This window comes from Garra rufa, chromosome 6, assembly GCF_049309525.1.
Source record: "Garra rufa chromosome 6, GarRuf1.0, whole genome shotgun sequence".
Taxonomy (NCBI): Eukaryota; Metazoa; Chordata; class Actinopteri; order Cypriniformes; family Cyprinidae; genus Garra; species Garra rufa.
In genome coordinates this window covers 3,507,243-3,528,533 of record NC_133366.1, presented here as the reverse complement: position 1 = coordinate 3,528,533, position 21,291 = coordinate 3,507,243, and the positions used below count along the sequence as shown (strand labels likewise).

The following is a 21,291-nucleotide window of genomic DNA, read 5'->3' as shown; positions in this document are numbered from 1 at the left end:
CGGCGCGACGAGGCACAGCCGGAGGAGCAGAGTCCTGAGGTGACGATGGGGTGACGACTGACCAGGGCGGAGCCGAAAAGACGATGGAGCCCGGTGGAGCTGGTGGATCGACGGGCGACGGTGTAGAGGAGGGCGTCGAGAGCCGTGGTGGAACCGCGGGGTCGAAGGGCCGAGGCGGAGTCCAGGACTCGGAGGCTGGAGGCGGAGCTGAGGGATCCTCCAGCCGAGACGCCGATGGTAGCTGGCAGTCCCGCGGCGAGCCCACTGCACAGGTGGTGGGCTGAGGGTGAGCTGAGGGGCTGTCAGGGAACAGCGGCGGCCAGACGAACATGGCATCAGATGACAGAGGGTGGGTGGGTGGGAATTCCGGGCAGACAGGACAGACGGATATTTCCATATCAAAGTCAATTAAGTTACCAGAGTTATCTTCGATGAGATCCGAGAAAAAGTCTATTAAATCCCCAGAATATGGTCCAAGCTCACCCTCAGCAGTGGTGCAGTGGGCAGGGCTCTCTATCGCCCTCTCTTGCTCCACGTGGCAATCCACCGTCACGGATGTTGATGCCGGCTCTCGCACCTGGTCAGATGGGTCAGGCTCTGGCTCTGTTGCTCTCGGCTCTGGCTCTCCATCAGCGGTGGGCTCGGGCTGTAACTCCGCGTGTCGGGGTGATGGTTGGCTGGGTTCTGGGTCTGGAGTGGGGCTGACGTCCTCCTTGACGATGTCAACAGTCCAGGATGATCGGCAGGACGCCAGCACCCACTCGATGAAATCCGGCAGGCTCTCTTGAGGACCCTCCCCGGATAGCAGCGCCTTGGTGGCAGAGTTCAGTCCTAGGCGGTAGTGGACGCATAGGCTGCTATCCGGGAAGTGTGACTGGTTCGCCAGGAAGAGAAACTCACGTGTGTGGTCCTCAAGAGAGCGTTCCCCCTGCCTCAGGAGGATCAGGAGAACTGTGGGGTCCATGAAGAAAAATCAAAACCAAAAAACAAAACACTGAGGCTAACAACACGAAAAAATAAACGTAGGGGAAGGTGCCGGAAAAAACTGTTTCGGTCGGTCTTTCTGTTATGGTTTTACCGTGCTGGACGAAACGAGACGAAACGAGATGAACAATTAACTATATATACATTTAATAAAGTCTTCAGAGATACAAACAGGAACTGGCAAGAACACAGAATACTTCCACACACGAAATCACAGATAACATAAGCAAAGACCGACAGAGAACTCAAGAAACAAACAGACTTATAAAGACAGACTAATTATCAAACACAGGTGACGGTGATTACACAGATGATGGGGCTAAACCAAAATGACACAGATCAACGGGGGGAAAACAAATGGGATAAACCAAAGACATGAACTGACAGAACTGTGACAGCTCCAAACCTTTTTTCTAAATGAACTTAATAAAAAAATGAAACGAAATATAGTCACTTAGCCATGACATACAAAACAGAACTATTTTAATAGCTGAAACAGTATGCGCTGTTTTTGGGAGAAGGTGCTTTGTGACAATGCTCACCGTAAATAATACTGATAATAGTAATTATTATAATTATTATTTTAATTTGTAGACTAAATAAATGAGTGCACTTAAGACCGTGAACTGTTTACCTTTTACAGTTTTGGAAATGTCATTCTTAACATAACTCATTTTGGTGATTTGTGATAAGCTTTTCACCCAGAGTTAGATACATGCTGCACTATTAAATAAGGCCTATTGTTACATTGCATTTAGTTTGAGATCAAAGGAATGACAAAATAACCTGTACATTATTTGTTTTGTATTGCTTTTTACCTTCTCCTCTCCAATACTTTTATTATTATTATTCAGGCAATTTTATATTACGAAAAATATTAATAAATAAAACAAAGCCGTTTGAACAGCGCTCTTCACTTATTATTTTATTTTAGTACCATGACCGCACTTACAAAACAGGCTTCTTTTTAGCGTTTATTTTACATTAATAACCAATAGGATAAAACACACGGTGTTTTGGCAGCTAATCTGTTGGTGATTAATATAAAATAAAGCTAAAAACTCTGTTTTGTCAGTGTTGCATAGTCTCATATAGCCTACTGAGAAATAAAATATATTAAATGCAAAACAAAGCATCCAGCATATAAACAGGTGTCCTGGTTGAATTTGGGGGTGGGGCCACAAATCCGTGAGAGCAGTTTACAAACTGTGGGAACGGATTGCGAAAGCGTGCGCAGGGATTTTGAATTTGTGGGTACGGATTCAAAATCTGAGCGCACGGATTGGAAATTCGTGGGCACGGTTTGTTAATCCGTGGGCACGAATTGTTAAACTGAGGGAACAGGTTAAGAATTCGTGAGAACGGTTTATAAACTGAGGGAACGAATTGCAAAACCGTCCCCACGGATTAATTATTTTTCTTCTACAGGTGACGTAAGGGGCTCCGTATCAACATACCGTTACGCAAGACAAATTTCAGATTCGTCTGACAATTATAAAGTCATATTATATCAAAAAGAAATAAAGAAAACACCATGAAATCTTCATAAACGCATACACAATGAAATGCGCTCATGTGACTGGGGCTTTAGTGCCATCTGGGTCGCTGCTTTTCTTCAGCTCAGCTGCGTGAGGATTGCGAGCTGTGTGTGTGGATTGGTCAAGGCTAAAAGGGGCGGAACGAAAGTCCCAAAATTCTAATGAATCAAATAGAATCGACTCGGAAGAGATAAACATTTCTGGAAATTTCTCCATATAATGGACTTAAATGGTGCTTTTAAATTTGAACCTCCAAAATTTTGTTTAAATGCGGCTTCAAAGGGCTGTAAATGATCCGACGAAGAAGGGTTATGTCTACCGAAACGATCGGTCATTTTCTCAGAATTGTTTTTTATATATATATATACCTTTTAAGCACTGAAACTTGTCTAGCACTAGGGCTGTGATGCGCATTCGCGATGCTACATAATCACGTCAAAAGGTCAAAGGACAGCAGCGAGATTCCTGCTCTGTTGGCAATGGCTGGCATTTTCCACACTTGCACCATCACGTCTCGTTTGAACGCGTTTTGCCCGAGGCTTGTGTAATCGCCGCTGCCGTATTTTCTCTCTGAGTTCATTGCTTCTATATTCTGGCTCAAAAAGGTAGGGAATGGCAAAAAACTCCATCTCATGTTCTCCTCCAGCAACAGAATCATCTGAAATTGTTGTACTTTGCGTTGTACCTAGTTGGTAAAGAGTGTTTGTCTTTGCAAGTTCGCTTTGTAAACACTGGGTCTGTAGTTCCGCATATGTCGTTTCGACGTGATTACGTAGTATGTAGCGTTGAGAACGCGCATCACAGCCCTAGTACTAGACAAGTGCTTCAGTGCTTAAAAGGTATATAAAAATATTTTTCTAAGAAAATGACTGATCGTTTCGGTAGACAAGACCCTTTTTCGTCTGACGGAATTGTTTACAGCCCTTTGAAGCCGCATTTAAACTGCATTTTGAAGGTGCAAATTTCAGAGCACCATTTAAGTCTTTAATTTCCGATAATGTTTATTTAAAAAAAAAATATTTCTTGACGACGGAAGAAAAAAAGATGTCAATGGGGTGAGTAAATTATCTGTGAACTGTTGTTCTGAAAGTGAACTAATCCTTTAATGAGATAATTAGTGATTAATTAAGTGATGATTGATCATTAGTGAAGACACTTGATGTTAACAAGCAGAATCACCAAAGGATGAAATCACAATTTATAAGCAACCATTATAGTGGTCACTGTTTGCATTAGTTGCAAATTGTTAGTTTTGAAAATTGTGCGCATATCGGCAGCATTTTTCGAGATGTTTTTCCATCAGGATACCCAATCGATTTTCACTGGCGAATTCACTCGCATGGCGCTTAATAAAAAACAGAAATACGTCAGTACACAAGGTATCTCTGCACAACATTACGCTTCTGACACTTGCTTGTCACACAGAAGAAGAAGAGAGCCAGTATTTATGTGCTTGTCAAAACCATTCACGCTCTTTTTTGTTAACTGGTAAACAGAATGTTGAATTTTTCAAGCAGCAGATCTGCAATTCCTCTCCAAAACAATTCCCTTTTATCGAGATTTTTGTAGTCGCTGTCGCGTTTGTCAAAAAGCTCTTTGTGTTCAGACACCAAAGACACCAGCAACTCCACATTCATCTTGCCTTGAGGCCTCTTCATCTACTTTCATCTTCCTCTTGTGTCCTCATCAACACAAGAAAGCAAAAGTGAAGCACAACCGCAACACGGCTGTTGTCATTTACACACAATAATTCAAAATTCTTCACACTTGTTTCTAACTATTTAAATATACAAAATCAAAGCCAGTTCAAAGTGGACAGATGGCACGGCTGCATCCGTCGTTTTGAGAGTTACAGAAGAGTGCAAATACCAGAAGCTGAAAGGGGAGTAAGAGCAAAACCAAAATCTGTCTTTTCAGATTAAATTAGAGCTACTGTAATAGACCATGTTCTTGTGCATGGAATGACAGAGACAGAACAAAGAGTTACACAGTTTTTACTATTCATTTTCTTTGTTCTAATGTCCGTCCTTCAATTTTACTTCTTCAAATGTTATTTCAATTAACTTGATTGTTCCACATTACCATCTGTTGTATATGTTCTCTATTCTTATGTATGCTTTGGCAATGCAAAATGTGCTTTTGTCATGCCCATAAAGCTGTTTGAATTGAATTGAGTGAGTGAGTGAGTGAGTGAGTGAGTGAGTGAGAGAGAGAGAGAGAGAGAGAGAGAGAGAGAGAGAGAGAGAGTGCGTGTGTGTGTGTGTGTGTGTGTGTGTGTGTGTGTGTGTGTGTGTTTGCAGACCTACACTTTCGTAGTCCTGCTGTCATCATGATCTCTCCTCCATGATCCACACTATAAACACACAAACACACATTAATGTAGATCTGCATCATTCACACACATTTAGTATGTCAGAATCAGTGTTTGACATACTTGAGTATCTGCAGTTTATGGTTTGGATCCTTCAGTCTGTGTTTGAGCAGCTGTACTCCTGATTCTCCTGGGTGATTGTAGCTCAGATCCAGCTCTCTCAGGTGTGAGGGGTTTGAACTCAGAGCTGAAGACAAATAACCACAGCCTTCCTCTGTCACCATACAGCCTGACAACCTACAGACACACACAGAAAAATCATCTACAGACACACACAGTCAGATCATCTACAGACTAGGGTTGGCACGGTTCACAAAACCGGTTCGGTTTGTATCACGGTTTTAGGGTCACGGTTTTCGGTTCTGCGCGGTTCTTGTTGTTATTTTTCTTTTAATCTTTAACAACTCCAAAAATGTACTTCAGCATATGATATACAGCTTAATTATCCACAATTTAGGATACAGTATTAAAAAAGTTATATCATGTAATCATGCATAAACTGAATTAGACTTGACTTTAAGCACATTATTGGGACCATCTCTGAGGAAATCTAGGAGAGATTTTGATACAGCAAGAGAGAAGACATTGATGACATGCTTTTCATTTATTTGGCGATAACAGGAGAATGTGTATTGCTATCTCTACAGGAATTTATGTGCCTTTTTTGCACTTAAATATTGAACTTAAGAATTAACTTCAGTGTTGCTCTTACAAAAATAGTATCTTTTAAAAGAAAAAGAGAGGAACTCTTTAAGCTCTGTCTTTTAAACAAGTGATTGGTTGGTTCATGTCATATGACCTGCGGTGCGCTTGCGGCATAGATGCGCCTGGAAAAAACGAGCGCCTCGCTTCCATTGTGAGCGCGCATACCGCACGTCTACATCTAAAATAACTAACTTGAGCATGCAAAAGACGCTACATGTGAACGGCCCCTGGGCAGCCTTTCTTATCTCTTCCACTTGCCATTTCTACACGTGATGTAAACTGCAGCACTCCACTTTTACAGTCTGTATGTCCACACATCTCTTATTTCACGCAAAAACGTGCATGAGGCTACATTGTGCATGCGTTGAACCGTGTGACGCACACACGCATCGAACCGAGACGAGCGAACAGAACGGTTCGGTTTTTTTCCATGTACCTTGCCACCCCTACTACAGACACACATCAAAATTATGACCAGCTGACTTTCAATTATCTCTTGTATGTTCTTCAGTACCTCAGTATCTGCAGCTGACAGTCTGGGCTCTTCAGTCCATCAGAAATAATCTTTACACCAGAGTCCTGCAGGTCATTGTTACTCAGATCCAGCCATCTAAGGACACAGTTTGAGGATTGAAGAGCTGAAGACAAACGCTCACAACACTGATCAGAGAGATTACAGCCAGCAAACCTGAAAGAGAGCAGAACACACACATCAACATTCAGATCATCTACAGACACACATCAACATTATGACTGACTAACTGTACATTCAATTACACTTTATTGTTGGAATTTCTTCCAAAAATGTTCTTCATCTCACAGTGTGTAGTGTTTCACATCAATACACTTCCACACCAATGAATAACCAAACAGTACAATAGACTCAACTTAATAAAACAACAACAGCAATACAAATACATGGCTACAGTGCATTAGTATAGTCCTTTCTACTTTCCGGAGCCCAGAGGCCTACAAGACCCCTAATTCTCATTTATAAATGTTACAGACTAATAAACAAAGCATTTACATAATCTGCAACTCTAAGCCTCTGCTTGAAGACAAAAAGTATTATGCCTCATACAAAATGTGAGAAGGGTTTTTCCTATGACACCCTGAAGCCCCCCTGCAGAGACAGACCCCTTCATCCCCAGAATATGATTTTAAACATGAAAAACTAAACCGAATGAGATTTCGACTGAAATATCGGTACCCCTCTGATCTGACTGTGCCACCTCAGATTCAATTTCACCCTCATCTGCGGCAAGCTTTAATCTTGGTTTCAAGGTTTAGATAATTAGAAATTTTTGAAACTTACAGGATTTTTAATAGTACAATGACAAAACAACAGAAAAGAAGAAGAAGTTACCAATCAAATGAAATCAGTATTAACAAAATTCAATTATACTACAGAGGTGGCACAATTAAATTCATAAATTCATGTTGAGATTAATGTTTTAAATAACATTTTGAATATATATATATATATATATATATATATATATATATATACATACACACACACAGGTCCTTTTCAAAAAATTAGCATATTGTGATAAAGTTCATTATTTTCTGTAATGTACTGATAAACATTTCATATATTTTGATAGACTTTCGTATATTTTAGATTCATTACACACAACTGAAGTAGTTCAAGCCTTTAATTGTTTTAATATTGATGATTTTGGCATACAGCTCATGAAAACCCAAAATTCCGATCTAAAAAAATTAGAATATCATGAAAAGGTTCTCTAAACGAGCTATTAACCTAATCATCTGAATCAACTAATTAACTCTAAACACCTGCAAAAGATTCCTGAGGCTTTTAAAAACTCCCAGCCTGGTTCATTACTCAAAACCGCAATCATGGGTAAGACTGCCGACCTGACTGCTGTCCAGAAGGCCATCATTGACACCCTCAAGCAAGAGGGTAAGACACAGAAAGAAATTTCTGAACGAATAGGCTGTTCCCAGAGTGCTGTATCAAGGCACCTCAGTGGGAAGTCTGTGGGAAGGAAAAATTGTGGCAGAAAACGCTGCACACGAGAAGAGGTGACCGGACCCTGAGGAAGATTGTGGAGAAGGACCGATTCCAGACCTCGGGGGACCTGCGGAAGCAGTGGACTGAGTCTGGAGTAGAAACATCCAGAGCCACCGTGTACAGGCACCAGGTCAAGCCACTTTTGAACCAGAAACAGCGGCAGAAGCGCCTGACCTGGGCTACAGAGAAGCAGCACTGGACTGTTGCTCAGTGGTCCAAAGTACTTTTTTCGGATGAAAGCAAATTTTGCATGTCATTCGGAAATCAAGGTGCCAGAGTCTGGAGGAAGACTGGGGAGAGGGAAATGCCAAAATGCCTGAAGTCCAGTGTCAAGTACCCACAGTCAGTGATGGTCTGGGGTGCCATGTCAGTTGCTGGTGTTGGTCCACTGTGTTTTATCAAGGGCAGGGTCAATGCAGCTAGCTATCAGGAGATTTTGGAGCACTTCATGCTTCCATCTGCTGAAAAGCTTTATGGAGATGAAGATTTCATTTTTCAGCACGACCTGGCACCTGTTCACAGTGCCAAAACCACTGGTAAATGGTTTACTGACCATGGTATTACTGTGCTCAATTGGCCTGTCAACTCTCCTGACCTGAACCCCATAGAGAATCTGTGGGATATTGTGAAGAGAAAGTTGAGAGACGCAAGACCCAACACTCTGGATGAGCTTAAGGCCGCTATCGAAGCATCCTGGGCCTCCATAACACCTCAGCAGTGCCACAGGCTGATTGCCTCCATGCCACGCCGCATTGAAGCAGTCATTTCTGCAAAAGGATTCCCGACCAAGTATTGAGTGCATAACTGAACATAATTATTTGAAAGTTGACTTTTTTTTGTATTAAAAACACTTTTCTTTTATTGGTCGGATGAAATATGCTATTTTTTTGAGATAGGAATTTTGGGTTTTCATGAGCTGTATGCCAAAATCATCAAAATTAAAACAATAAAAGGCTTGAACTACTTCAGTTGTGTGTAATGAATCTAAAATATATGAAAGTCTAATGTTTATCAATACATTACAGAAAATAATGAACTTTATCACAATATGCTAATTTTTTGAAAAGGACCTGTATATATATGTGTGTGTTTTATTTATACATTTTAAAACAAATTACAAAAAGATACAAAACTAAGAAAAATAAGTACATAAATAAATAAAGGACAACAAAAACAATATGTAACAGTAAGCTATGTAACAAATAACACTAGTGCAATCTTACATACAGAAAATACAGGTCTACAGTGTGCTGACCAAAACTAGTATCCAGTACCAAGCTGAAAGTTGGAGATGGGGACTCAATCACAAAAAACAGGGTGAAGCTGAAGAGTTTGGTCATGTTTGCGAAGGGGTTCCCACAGCAAAAGGAGTAAGGTAAAGTTTGGCCAGGTGGGAGAACACCAAATAAACCAGTAACTGGAGAAGGTGGAATATCAGCAGTGGTAATGGCTGACAATGAGACAAAAATTGACCTCCAAAAAAAAAAAAAAAAATCATGGAAGGGCAGGACCAGAATATATGAATTATTAGAGTAGCTGAACCAGAATGACACCTGTCGCACATGTGAGCTGGCCTGCTCTTGGACCAATGAGCTCTATGCACCACCTTGCATTGTATGAGCCTGTGATGTGCACATTGAATATAGAAATATTCAATGATTTAAATAACTAAAACAATATTTAAAACTAAAACTGTCACTGATTTAATTACTGAATCATATCATACATTTGATTTGTTCGAACGGCTGATTTTTTCGGCACCATAGAAGTCCACTATATGGAGATCCTGAAATGTTTTCCTCAAAAAACATAATTTCTTATCGACTGAAGAAAGAAAGACATGAACATCTTGGATGACAAGAGGGTGAGTACATTATCTGTACATTTTTGTTCTGAAAGTGAACTACTCCTTTAAGTTAATTTAGAAAAAAAACATTTTTTTGTTTGTTAAACGTAAGTTTTCATTTTTTTAAAGTAACGATCCAGCGGCAGACAGTGAGTTGATCATAGCATATGTTTGATCAATTTAGTCTTCTTAAAGGTTGTATCAGCGATTTCTAGCCTGAAACATAAAGTGTAAAATTCAGCTTATCTTTCATCACGATCCGCTCGCTGCCTGCCCCATAAATTGTCTGTGAAAAAACCGCGTCTCTCTGGTCAGCCTAGGGTCCGAGATATGCCAAAAAAACAATCGGCACTACCAACCTTTCCACAGCAAAAACAAACATTGTTCCAACCAATCAGCGTCAGGGGTTTGGTGTTGTGGACTTTCGCTCCGCCTCCCTCACATCCCTGCACCAGTAGGAAAGTCCACAACACGAACCCCCTGACGCTGATTGGTTGGAACACGGTTTGTTTATCTGTGGTTATTGTTGATAGCGCCGATTGTTTTTTTGGCATATCTCGGACCCTAGGCTGACCAGAGAGACGCGGTTTTTTCACAGACAATTTATGGGGCAGGCAGCGAGCGGATCGTGAAGAAAGGTCAGCTGAATTTGACACTTTATGTTTTAGGCTAGAAATCGCTGATACAACCTTTAAATCATCACGACTTGCCTAAAATAAAAATTCTAGATCTAAAACAGCTCAATCATATCACACTGTTATATTACAGTACACGCTTAACCTATATAAATGTGTGCTGTTAGACGCATATCCAATCGTTTGTGTGGAGAGTGGAAGCTGAAGTGCAGGACATGGACATGGAGGCTTCAGACGATCACTTCTTCAGATTTTTTTCAGTAGAAACAATTTAAAATATGAAACACCATTCGAGCTGCTGTTGATAGTCGCAGTACATTTTTTTTTCATTGTTGGCACGCAGTAGTTTCAGTCAAGTACTGTAGAGCCCTGATACTGTATATAGCAAAACCCATAAAGACTAGGACTGTGAATGTTTGGGTGGACAGAAAATCGAGTCAATTCACGATTTATAGGTTTTCAATTAGTTTCAAGTGTTGTGTTTTTTTGTGTGTTTTTTTTTAATTCAGATGCAGATTTGATTTAAGAGGACTCACAATTAACGCTTTCCCCCCAGCATTTTTGAGAAAAGGTTTGCTGCCATTGCAAGCTTTTTTGATGATTTTCACAAAAATGTCATGGCACCTAGAATATTTACATCAAATAAAGAATACATCAAAATAAAGAACACAGCCTCTACTTTAAAAAAAAAAAGAAAAAGAAAAAGTTTAATTCTAAAATAAGCATTATTTTATTTATCAACACTTGGATGTTGGTAAGGTTTATATATATATATATATATATATATATACAACATTTTGAGCAAAAAGCAAAGAAAATCATGTTTCTATTAAATACTACATCTGGTTTATATTCAGTAGGATCATCACAGATGCAGAAGATGGCTTCAAATCTCCAAAGCTTCACAGTCTTTTGCCACTTCTTGGATCGACATTTCACCTGCTAACATCAAGTTTTCAGTAAAATGCTGTTTATTGTTGATCAGATTGTTTTTTTGTTTTTTTTTGTTTTTTTTTGTCCGTTGTTAGACATTAGTTTAATTATGCTTTAGCTTGACATGGAATATGTAAGCCAAGATTTAAATATATATTATTTTGTGCTAACTATTGTCTTTAGTGTTAATATATAGGCTATCATTTTATGTCACACTTTTGCATGATGAGAGCTTAATATTTTTTGTATAAAATAAAACACTACAGTATTAAACTTTTCCCTTCTATTAGAATGATGATTCTGCAAGAAAACATGCCCAAAGTCTATTTTAAGGTTGTTGTTAATGCTGTGGTTTCCTTCCTACTGAAGCATTACAAATTTAAGAATCTGTTAAAGATTTGTTGATCCTACATTCTGACATAGCATCACATGGAAAACTAAGGTGAAGTACATTGTATTTAGCATTTATGGCAACTATGAGGACAGACAAATTATTCTCTCAAGCAAAGTTTGTAGCAAAAGGTTTCCCAAGTTAAGTGTGAATTCTAAGCTCAAGGTACACAACAGCGTGGAAATGATGTAGAATAAATATATTAACTGATCAAGCAATATTTACTTAGATTTTTCTTCATTTGTTGTTGATGAAAATTCTAATTCTCTCCATGTCCAACGTGTGCTCTGATGTCACTAAACATTTCCATAGAGGACAGACCCACAGAATTAAATGCAGTTGTGTTGCATGACCTTAAGAATTAATGCCACGAGCCAAATTTAAATGATAAATTAAATATAACAAAGACATGTCTTTTAGAAAGGCAGTTATCTAGTCACAAGACAAAAGGGCAGGTGTTTGAGAATTTTTTGGGCATCCATCTCTGCATGTGCCTGTATTTTGTGTCCATTTACTTGTTTCTTCATTATTTTTTAGTTGATTCATCAGACTGAATAAATACAGTGCTTTCATGTTTGAACTCATTCAGAGGTTTTAACTCATTCGATTTCATGAAAAAACTGATCAACATTTTCGTGGATATTATATTTGTTGGCATGTCATGAGCATATGGAAGGCATACTATGGTTCTGTAAACCAGAATAGATGCGTCATAAATGGACAGATAATGAATAAGAACATGTGTGACCTGCTGAAATGCCATTACAAAATGACATTAATTTGATCCTGATTGTGACAAAGTAATTGTGTTAGAAAACTAAACCTATATCTCTCATAATAGGTACTGTAATAGTCAAACAGCTGGGACATTAAACATTCATTATGAATAATTAGTAAAGATTAAATGTTATAATGCTATATTATTATTGCTATAGATATTACCAGTAATGTATGTCACTATTTTATCTTCATTCACAAGTGAAAATGTCTGAATTCCAGCTTTACTGATGAATAGTGTCTGTCTCTTTGCTTCACCTGCTGCTGATTTAATGAATGAGTTTCACATCAGACTGAGTGTATTTAATGCAGCACTAACACACATTTTGATCAACTATCTACTGTATTAAGAGTGTTGTGACTCATTTAAGATTCTGGCCTGTTATTTAGGAGAAAATCTCTCATTTAGGAACATTTATTTTAAAGATGTCAGATTCATTATTAAATGTGATACTTTAGTTAATGATTAAACACTCACAGAGCTTTCCTGCAGTTGATCACAGCTGGTATCAGTCTTCTTCTGCCCTCATATGATGTGTTGTATTTCATGGGGTCCAGCTCATCCAGCGGCTCCTCTGACATCTGAATCATGTAGGAGATTGTTGAGCAGTGACCAGCAGAGAGTTTCTTCTCTGAGTGTTTGCCTGATTTCACAAACTCCTGAATCTCTCTGGACAGAGTCTGATCTTTCACTTCCAGCAGACAGAGGAACAGATTGATGGATTGACCAGCGGAGAGACCAGAATCATCATCTTTGATCTTCTCTTTAATGTACCATGTGGTTCTCCTGATGTTCTCTGGTCTGTTCTCTGTGTGTGTCAGTAGATCCTGTAAGAGTCTCTGATTGGACTCCAGTGAGACGCCCAGCAGAAACCGCAGAAACAGATCCAGCTGGCCACTCTTACTCTCCAGGGCTTTATCTACTTCTGATACTAATAGATCATACAGAGAGTATGCCTGAAATCTGTTAAATATGAATCCATACTGAAAGAATGCCAGCGTCTCTGTGTTCTTCGTTAAATAGCAGTAAAGCTCATAGAAAGCAGCCAGAAACTCCTGAAAGCTCAGATGGATGAAGCTGTAGACTTTCCTCTGATGAATCACAGATTCCTCCTTAAAGATCTCAGTGCAAATCCCAGAATACATTGAAGCGTCAGTGACGTCTATGCCGCTCTCAATCAGGTCCTCCTCGTAGAACATCACATTGCCCTTCATCAGCTGATTGAAAGCCACTTCAGCAAGTTTCACAATCACTTCTCTGTTGGACTGCAGGAGTTTCTCTGGATCTCTCTCTTCATACTTCTGGTTCCTCATGTTGATCTGAATCAGCAGGAAGTGGATGTACATTTCAGTCAGAGTTTGAGGGATTTCTGCACTCAGATCTTCTTCCAGGATCTTCTGAAGCACAGTGGATGAGATCCAGCAGAAGACGGGGATGTGGCACATGATGTGGAGGCTTCTTGCTCTTCTGATGTGTGAGATGATTCTGCTGGCTTGATGCTGGTCACTGATTCTCTTCCTGAAATATTCCTCCTTCTGAGGCTCATTGAATCCCTGAATTTCTGTCAGACGGTTGATGTATTTGGAGGGGATCTGATTGGCTGCTGCTGGTCTGGAGGTGATCCAGATGAGAGCAGAGGGAAGCAGTTCTCCTTTCATGAGGTTTGACATCAACACACCCACTGATGAAGTCTCAGTCACATCACAAACTTTCTGATCATCTGAAAACATCAGTGTGATTCTGCTTTCATCCAGACCATCAAAGATGAACACAACTTTACACTCCTCATAAATCTTTGAGTCCAGATCTTGAAGTTCAGGATGAAAGTCCAGCAGAAGTCTGTGAAGACTGTACTGATGATCTCGGATCAAGTTCAGCTCTCGAAATGGAAGCACAAACATGAAATCTACATCCTGATTGGCTTTTCCCTCGACCCAGTCCAGAATGAACTTCTGCACAGAGACGGTTTTTCCGATTCCAGCGATGCCTTTAGTAAGAACAGTCTTGATTTGGTCTTTCTCCTCATATCCTGGTTCAGATGAGGCTGTAAAGATATCATTGCAGTCGATCTGAGTGTCTTGTGAGTGTTGTGTTCTGGCTGTTTTCTCCATCTGTAAAACCTCATGTTCTTCATTCACTCCTTCTCTCTCTCCCTCTATGATGTAGAGCTGTGTGTAGATCCTGTTCAGGAGGGTTTCGTTCTTCTGGAGTTTCAGTCCCTCAAATAATCTCTCATATTTGTTCTTCATGCTGGTTTTGTGCTGGTCCTTGACTCTCTGTAGTTCATCATCTACTGGTTCAGAAGGATTCTCATCTTCTGTCTGATTATCTCTATCCACTCTAGAGAGAAGCACAGTAAGAAACATTTAAAAACCTAAAAAAAAAACAAAAAAAACAACAACAGTAAAAGGTAAATAAATAAAATTTGTAGTCTTGTTTTTCCATAACTGATAACTTTTTTTTAAAGGAAAGGAAAGGAGGTGATGTGAGGCCAAGTATGGTGACCCATACTAGGAATTTGTTCTCTGCATTTAACCCATCCAAGTGGGCACACACAGTAGTGAACACACACCCGGAGCAGTAGGCAGCCATTGCTGAGGCGCCCGGGGAGCAGTTGGGGATTCGGTGCCTTGCTCAAGGGACTCACCTCAGTCGTGTTATTGACGGTGGAAAAAGTGCTGTATATTCACACCGCCCACCTACAATCCCTGCCGGACCTGAGACTCGAACCCACAACCTTTGGGTTAAAAGTCCGACTCTTTAACCATTAGGCCACGGCTGCCCCCAAACTTGATCAAAGTTCACTGCTTTTGTGCCCAGATTTGAGGTGCAACAGAAGTAAAGAAAACTAAGTAACATGTCTTTGTGTTTTTGTGCCCTCATCTCAGTTTCACTAGATAAATTAAATCACAACTACATTTTAATCAGATTCTGAAAAAGAAAGAAAAAAAAAAAACAACGGAAATAATTCAGTTTCATTTTTGTCAGTATGGATGGATAATTTTATTGACCTCATTCATTAATTTCCTTTAGCATTTCTCAGTATCTTCAGAGCCAATCCCATAGATTTATTTTCTGTCATTGATACACTGCAGAGTTTTTGCCACAGTTTAACAAAGTAATGTAGTGTTTCTTTTTACATCTATGAGCACCTTTAAGTGGGGAAACCCTCTCAATAAACTCTGCAAACACTGACAGGAATGAGGCATAAGTCACTTGAATATTGAATAAGTCATGTGAATATTATTTATTATTTATTTATTATTTCTGTTGGGTGTCATGCTGATAGAAAAAACAAATCATGCATGTGCCTGCTTGAGTCATTTTGAATAAATCTGCATGCAGCAATTAGGGTGGCAAACATAGCCAGCCAATTCCATAATGTCTGACTGGTTGTAGAGCTGCACAATTAATTGATAAAAGGCTGCACTCTTGATTCAAACACCCATGCAATATCATTCCTAAATGACAATGTCCCTTAGTCCTCTTTCACATCTCAAGCAGTAGCAGAGCTTGAGCAGTGTGTATTTTCTCACTGCCCATGTTGATGAATGAGATCGGTCGCCAGGATTCCGATGTGGAAACACTCATTCAACACATCATAGTTATTTCTGTGTTACAAACATTAAAAAAGGTTATAGTTTTGGTTGAAACATAGATGTCTATGGTAGTGATCAAAATAGATCAGGGGTTTTAAAACTGTGGTTCATGACCAATTTGAGGGTCACAGTTTGGGAAAAGCTGGGTTACACAAAAGTCATTTGGTTGCAGATAAATTTGTGTTTGAATGACACACACAGTTTAGTCAAGGGCTGCACAATATACCAACATTAAATAGAAACTGTAATATTGTTTAGCATGATTTTCAAATTGCAAAGATATATCAGCATGTGCTGCATGCAAAACTCTTTTGAAGATATCGCTGGCCATTATTTAACCATAGCAAAAGTACATTTAAATTTTTTCATCCCAGTTACTAGTGTTTATTTAAAACGAGGCACATCAGAAATAAAAAGAAAAACAAACTAATTTCTCTGTGTGTTTTTGGATCTCACATTTATTGTCTTTTCCCAGTTTCACTAGATCAGTTAAATCACTACTACATGTTTATGCTCACCTGGGGTCAGAGGTCACTGGTTCATCACTTAAATTGGGAGGTTCAGGCAATGATCCTTCACTCTTCATAGACACACTGCTGGGTTCTGGAGATGAAGATCGTTGACACCAGATTCTGAGAAAACACACAGAATTAATTAAGGTTATTTTCATTTAGTTCTGCCTCCTGTTTCATTAATTGTAAGTTTGGGTGGACCATTTTTATTGATATCGTTCATTTATTTCCTTCAGCATTTCTCAGTATGTTCAGATCTGATCCCACACATTTATACTCTCTCACTGACACTTTTCTGACTTTAATAACTTTTTTTTAATTACAGCAAATCTGCTATTGTAACACTGAATGTTGTAACACTGTGTTACAATGTGCCAGCTATTTTTAGAACTATGCTATTCTATGACATTAGCGATGTAATTTACAATAATGACTTATGAATTTTAATGATAAACCATAAGAAACATGTGAATAAAGACTAAGAGTCACTGTGCAATGTTCAGAAATTATTTCAAGGTCTTTTATTTGCTTTTCTGCAAAGTTTGCTTATTTATTAGCATTATTTCCACTTTAATTCTATCTCAGTGTTTAATCAGACTACAGAATCAGATTTAGAAAAAGCTAAAAAGCTTCCAGTACACTGAGACTTTTAAAATGATACCACACATGAAATGAAAAAAAGATTGACAAGATACATCATATGTGGGATGAGTGAGAGTCGTAAATTAACAAGGGGTCAAAAATAAGCAAGGAGGGGGTCATAAATGGGCAAGGCATTGCCCTTTGCTCTTTCGTTGAGATCTTGTCTTCAGATTAGTTAGTTTTATTGTTTTGATGCATGGGATCTGACTCTTGTGAGAGTTCCTGGACTTTGGCTTCATAGAGAGATCAGACTGGTTTTACAATAAATATGTGAAAAAAACACCCAAACTCTGAACCCCATGTGGATTTACATATACGGAGAGCATCAAAAAGTGTTCGATTGTTCTCAGCTCTCCCCTACACACATGGAAGTAACATGCAGTGGTGGACAGAAAAAGTATTTTTAGCCTGTTGAGTGGATTGCAGCTGTTCTTGAATCACACAATTTAATTAAATTTAACTGATTCAAATGAGCCGATCAGGGGTGCATATTCCCAAAAGCAAGTATGGTCACAAATTCTGTCATTCCCAATAAGGTTCAATATAACTAACCACCGTAGTTAGCTAATGATACTTTTGAGAAAACACACCCCGGATGGAGTCTACAGAGTCTCCAATTCACTGAATTCACAAGTCTGTCTCAAAATTAGCCAAGAACGGGAGATCCTCTGGGCTTAAGGCGCACACACAACTGATGGCGTTACTAATGCTGCATTTTAGCATTTATTATTGTAAATGAAAGTCATGTTTAGGTCATTAATCATATTTAGACATGTCTATATTTGTGTATTACCATCTGTAGGTTTCATTTAAAAGCTGAACATTAAAAAACACACAAATGAATGCCCATGCATCTATCCCGCTGTTATAGCACTTTCAAATTATGTAAAATATGTTTGCATGATGTTTTTTTCTTAAAATGCTAACATATTTTGCACAATGTGACCTTTGTTTTTATATTGTATATTTATGTTTTTATATACTATATGATGTCTTTAGACCTGTTTGCAGACTCGAATTATCAGTATTTTTAGAAGGAAAATAGAGCATATAAAATTTCTAAATAAATAAACACATCAATCAGTACTTAAGTACATTAAAAATCAAGTACTTTTGTAAAAATAAGCACTTAATACTTTTACTGGAGTAATATTAATACTTTTCCTGGTATCTGTACTTTTACTGAAGTACTTGATTTGTGTACTTTGTCTACTTCTGGGAGCATGAGAGCGTTTTCTGCGTTGAACACCGCAATGAGGTTAACAACACATGCAGCACAATCTACAGTTCATATCTGCACCGGAGTGAGCATGTTTTAAGTTTTTATGGACTTTTTTGATATACTCTTTAATGTCTATAAAAGGATAAATTAAAATGTAAATATTAGTAGTGAAATTGTACAATTGTACTATCAAATAAAAAGACTATTTTCCTCGAATACTCGATTTCTGTCATATCAAACGTTTGAATAAGATTGCATTTACAGTAATGTCAACTGTTTTCTAATCTTCAATATTTTGGTGGGTCTTGGAATGGAGAAGTTTGGGAACTCCTGAAATGGATTATGTATTGTATGGATTATCTTGTTATGCCAGGAGAGATTCATTCACAAAAGACATTGACTGCTTCATTCAAAAAATGTTTTTTATTATTTAATTCAGATTCATATTTTTCACTTCATAAAAGTTGTCTAATGGTTTTTCTTCAAAATTTGTGTGAGAGACACAATCTTTGTTTAAAGCAAAAGAAATGTGATTCTCAAATTGTGCACCTCTATTGTAGAGTTATTGCAAAGTAGTATACATTTTTTTAAAAGGTTCTGCTTTGAAAGTTTCCTATCTAAATTGCAAACAGTTGCAGATATATAGCCTTAGATTCTATAGTTTCTGTGAAAGAATGCATTACGTAAAACAGTTAGCATGTCTGTAAAAATGTGAGCACACCACACTGGGCTGATTTACACAAACCTCCCAGGTCAACAATCAAAAACAAAAATGCTTTTCTTACTTAGGTTTTTTGTCTTGTTTCCAGCCAAAATATCTAAAAATTCTTAAATCAAGAAGGATTTTCTAGACAAGTAAAAATGATTGTCTTGTTTTCAAAAAAAAAAATAAGTCAAAATTAAGGGAGTTTTTGCTTAGAACAAGCAAAAAAATCTGCCAATGGGGTAAGAAAAATAATCTTATTTCAATCAGACAACTAGATTATTTTTAATAAACGCATTTTTTGCAGTGTTCATATTTTATGCCAATTGGCTTCTCTTGGCTGATGGTGGCCATGTTTTACACGATAAATGGCTTTTCCTAATGCATTATTGTGGCAACTTGGACAAAGAAACTGCATGCCAATTTTTAAATCAAGTGTCAGAATGTTTCTATTTTTAGAAACAATTCAATTCTTTGTAGTATTGGACAAGCTCCACTGTGTTTCTAGGTGTCATCAGAGCAAGACCTTACATAAATGCGCCAAATTTGAAGTCTGAAAATATTATAGTCATTTATATTAACGTGTATGTAAACATTTGGCTTTTATGTGGTTTCTATAGTATTGCGAAGGACAAGTCTTCCACCTCCTACTCAGACTTTGTATAGGCCACGTTTTTTTGTAATTGACAGCCACATTTATTTACAGCTGTGAGTCTCGAAATATCCTGTTACAGTAGCGTCTGGAATACTGTCTGTATGAACGAGCAATGAGAGTCAAGCCCATATTTGTTAAAAGTAACCATAGCGACAGTGACCAAAGTAATATATCACAGATAGAATAATATCAAAGATCATGGTGACATCCATAAACCTGAACAGTCTTATCACTTTCTGACATCACAAGAGTCCAGTTAAGCAGCAAGTTCATCGATCAAATCTTCATTAACTGTCAGCAGCTTTTATATCTGGATTGAGAGCGGAGCATTTGAGTCTGTGTGAATGTGGCCATGGTTTCACATACTTGGTCTAAATTCTGATTATGATAATGTTGTGTGCTTTAGCCCCTTAACTGTCATCCCCATTTTTGAAAATTCACGAGAAAGTGCACTATCCAAACTTAAATTATTATAATTCTGTAGTAAACGGGGCTCACGTCACCAATGATGCTGTGATTTTGGGTCACACGTCACTCAAGGTGCATTTGTGAGTCTATCAGATGACCAATTCCCACCTCGCTGGGTTCAGTGTATCAGTCAAAGACTGTTAATTTGGCAATAGGTCAATAAATTGAGACTTGCACCCTGGAAGGAGTTGGTCAACTGATTTATCTGAAAGTTTGGTGGTTTAGCTAGCTAGTAGAGCCTTGAATCATCAACACAATGAAAACACAATTGTAATAAAATTAATGAAATTTATTAACAATAGATATGCAAGAGTAAATACAACACTAGTGATAAACCAATAAATGAATACACACTGCTAATAGATAATAGGCAACTAAATGTGAAAGAAGATACCAAATAAGGTGTAGAAACTAACAAAATGGAATGAACGCAGAATGGCAGAATGCAATGCTGTTGAGCTGAAAATAGCAATATAAGAGATTTCTATTGTAATGTTGTCTATGGGAAACCCACTTAATGGCTCTGGTAGGTTTAATGATAAATAACTGCGTATTTATCTTGGAACAAACAATATAGCTATCATTTGTAATGCTGACCACAAGTAAATGTTATCTAAACAGGTTAGAAAACATAGGCTGCAGGTATAAACTAAGCCAAGGTCTTTAGGAAAGAGGTTTGGTAAGTTTATAGTTACGTTCCACTTGGTCGGGTGATCAGTCCGGCGGCAGAGACGTCTTCCACTGGTGATGCGGTTTGCATATAGTGGGGAGGGCACAGAGTTGCGTTCCGGTAGCCGTCGAGGCGCTGACCTGGAGGATGCTGGACTTCTGTTGTGCCAAAGAGGGTCCTTAGGGCGTGGACCGGGCAGCTGGGTCAGATGGCTCTCCACAGGGTCCTTTGCAGCCGGGCTGCGTCGTTGAGGAGCCGTGTGGTTAAGGCAGTGTCTGCCAATGTGGAGGTCCTTTGCGGACTGGGCTGCGCTGCTTTCGGAGTGGCAAGAGTCAGACGGGGTCCGTCCCTGCTGGGTCCTTTGCAACTGAAGGGCAGCCGAATTCAATATAAAAGGTTTACTCAAGAGCTGAGCGGAACCTTAGCTGTCTTAAAGTCTCTTTCCTCGTCAGGCCAGAAACTCAGGACCTTGTATCTGTTAATGTCTCTTCCCTTGCGGGGCTCAGACTCAGAACGGTGTAACTGTTAATGTCTCTTCCCTTACGGGTCTTAGACGCAGTACAAGGAGTGTCTTTTTGGAGGCTACCTTTATCTCTTTTTG

General features: G+C 38.8%; 1 protein-coding gene across 1 annotated transcript; it reads right to left on the bottom strand.

Annotated features, from left to right (window-relative positions):
• Positions 1-12,692: 12,692 nt before the first annotated feature.
• On the bottom strand, positions 12,693-16,410 carry LOC141336134 (protein NLRC3-like). The gene is made up of 2 exons (XM_073841661.1): positions 16,337-16,410; positions 12,693-14,559 (listed from the first exon to the last, which is right to left on the bottom strand). The coding sequence occupies exons 1-2, from the start codon at positions 16,402-16,404 to the stop codon at positions 12,693-12,695; spliced, it is 1,935 nt and encodes a 644-aa protein (XP_073697762.1). The 5' UTR covers positions 16,405-16,410.
• Between the last annotated feature and the right edge of the window lie 4,881 nt (positions 16,411-21,291).

Excerpts from the sequence above, each read along its gene's own strand:
- LOC141336134 (XM_073841661.1), bottom strand. The coding sequence starts at position 16,404 with ATGAAGAGTGAAGGATCATTGCCTGAACCTCCCAATTTAAGTGATGAA. Across the intron at positions 14,560-16,336 it reads CCAGTGACCTCTGACCCCAG|AGTGGATAGAGATAATCAGA; the intron begins GTGAGCATAAAC and ends GCTTCTCTCTAG.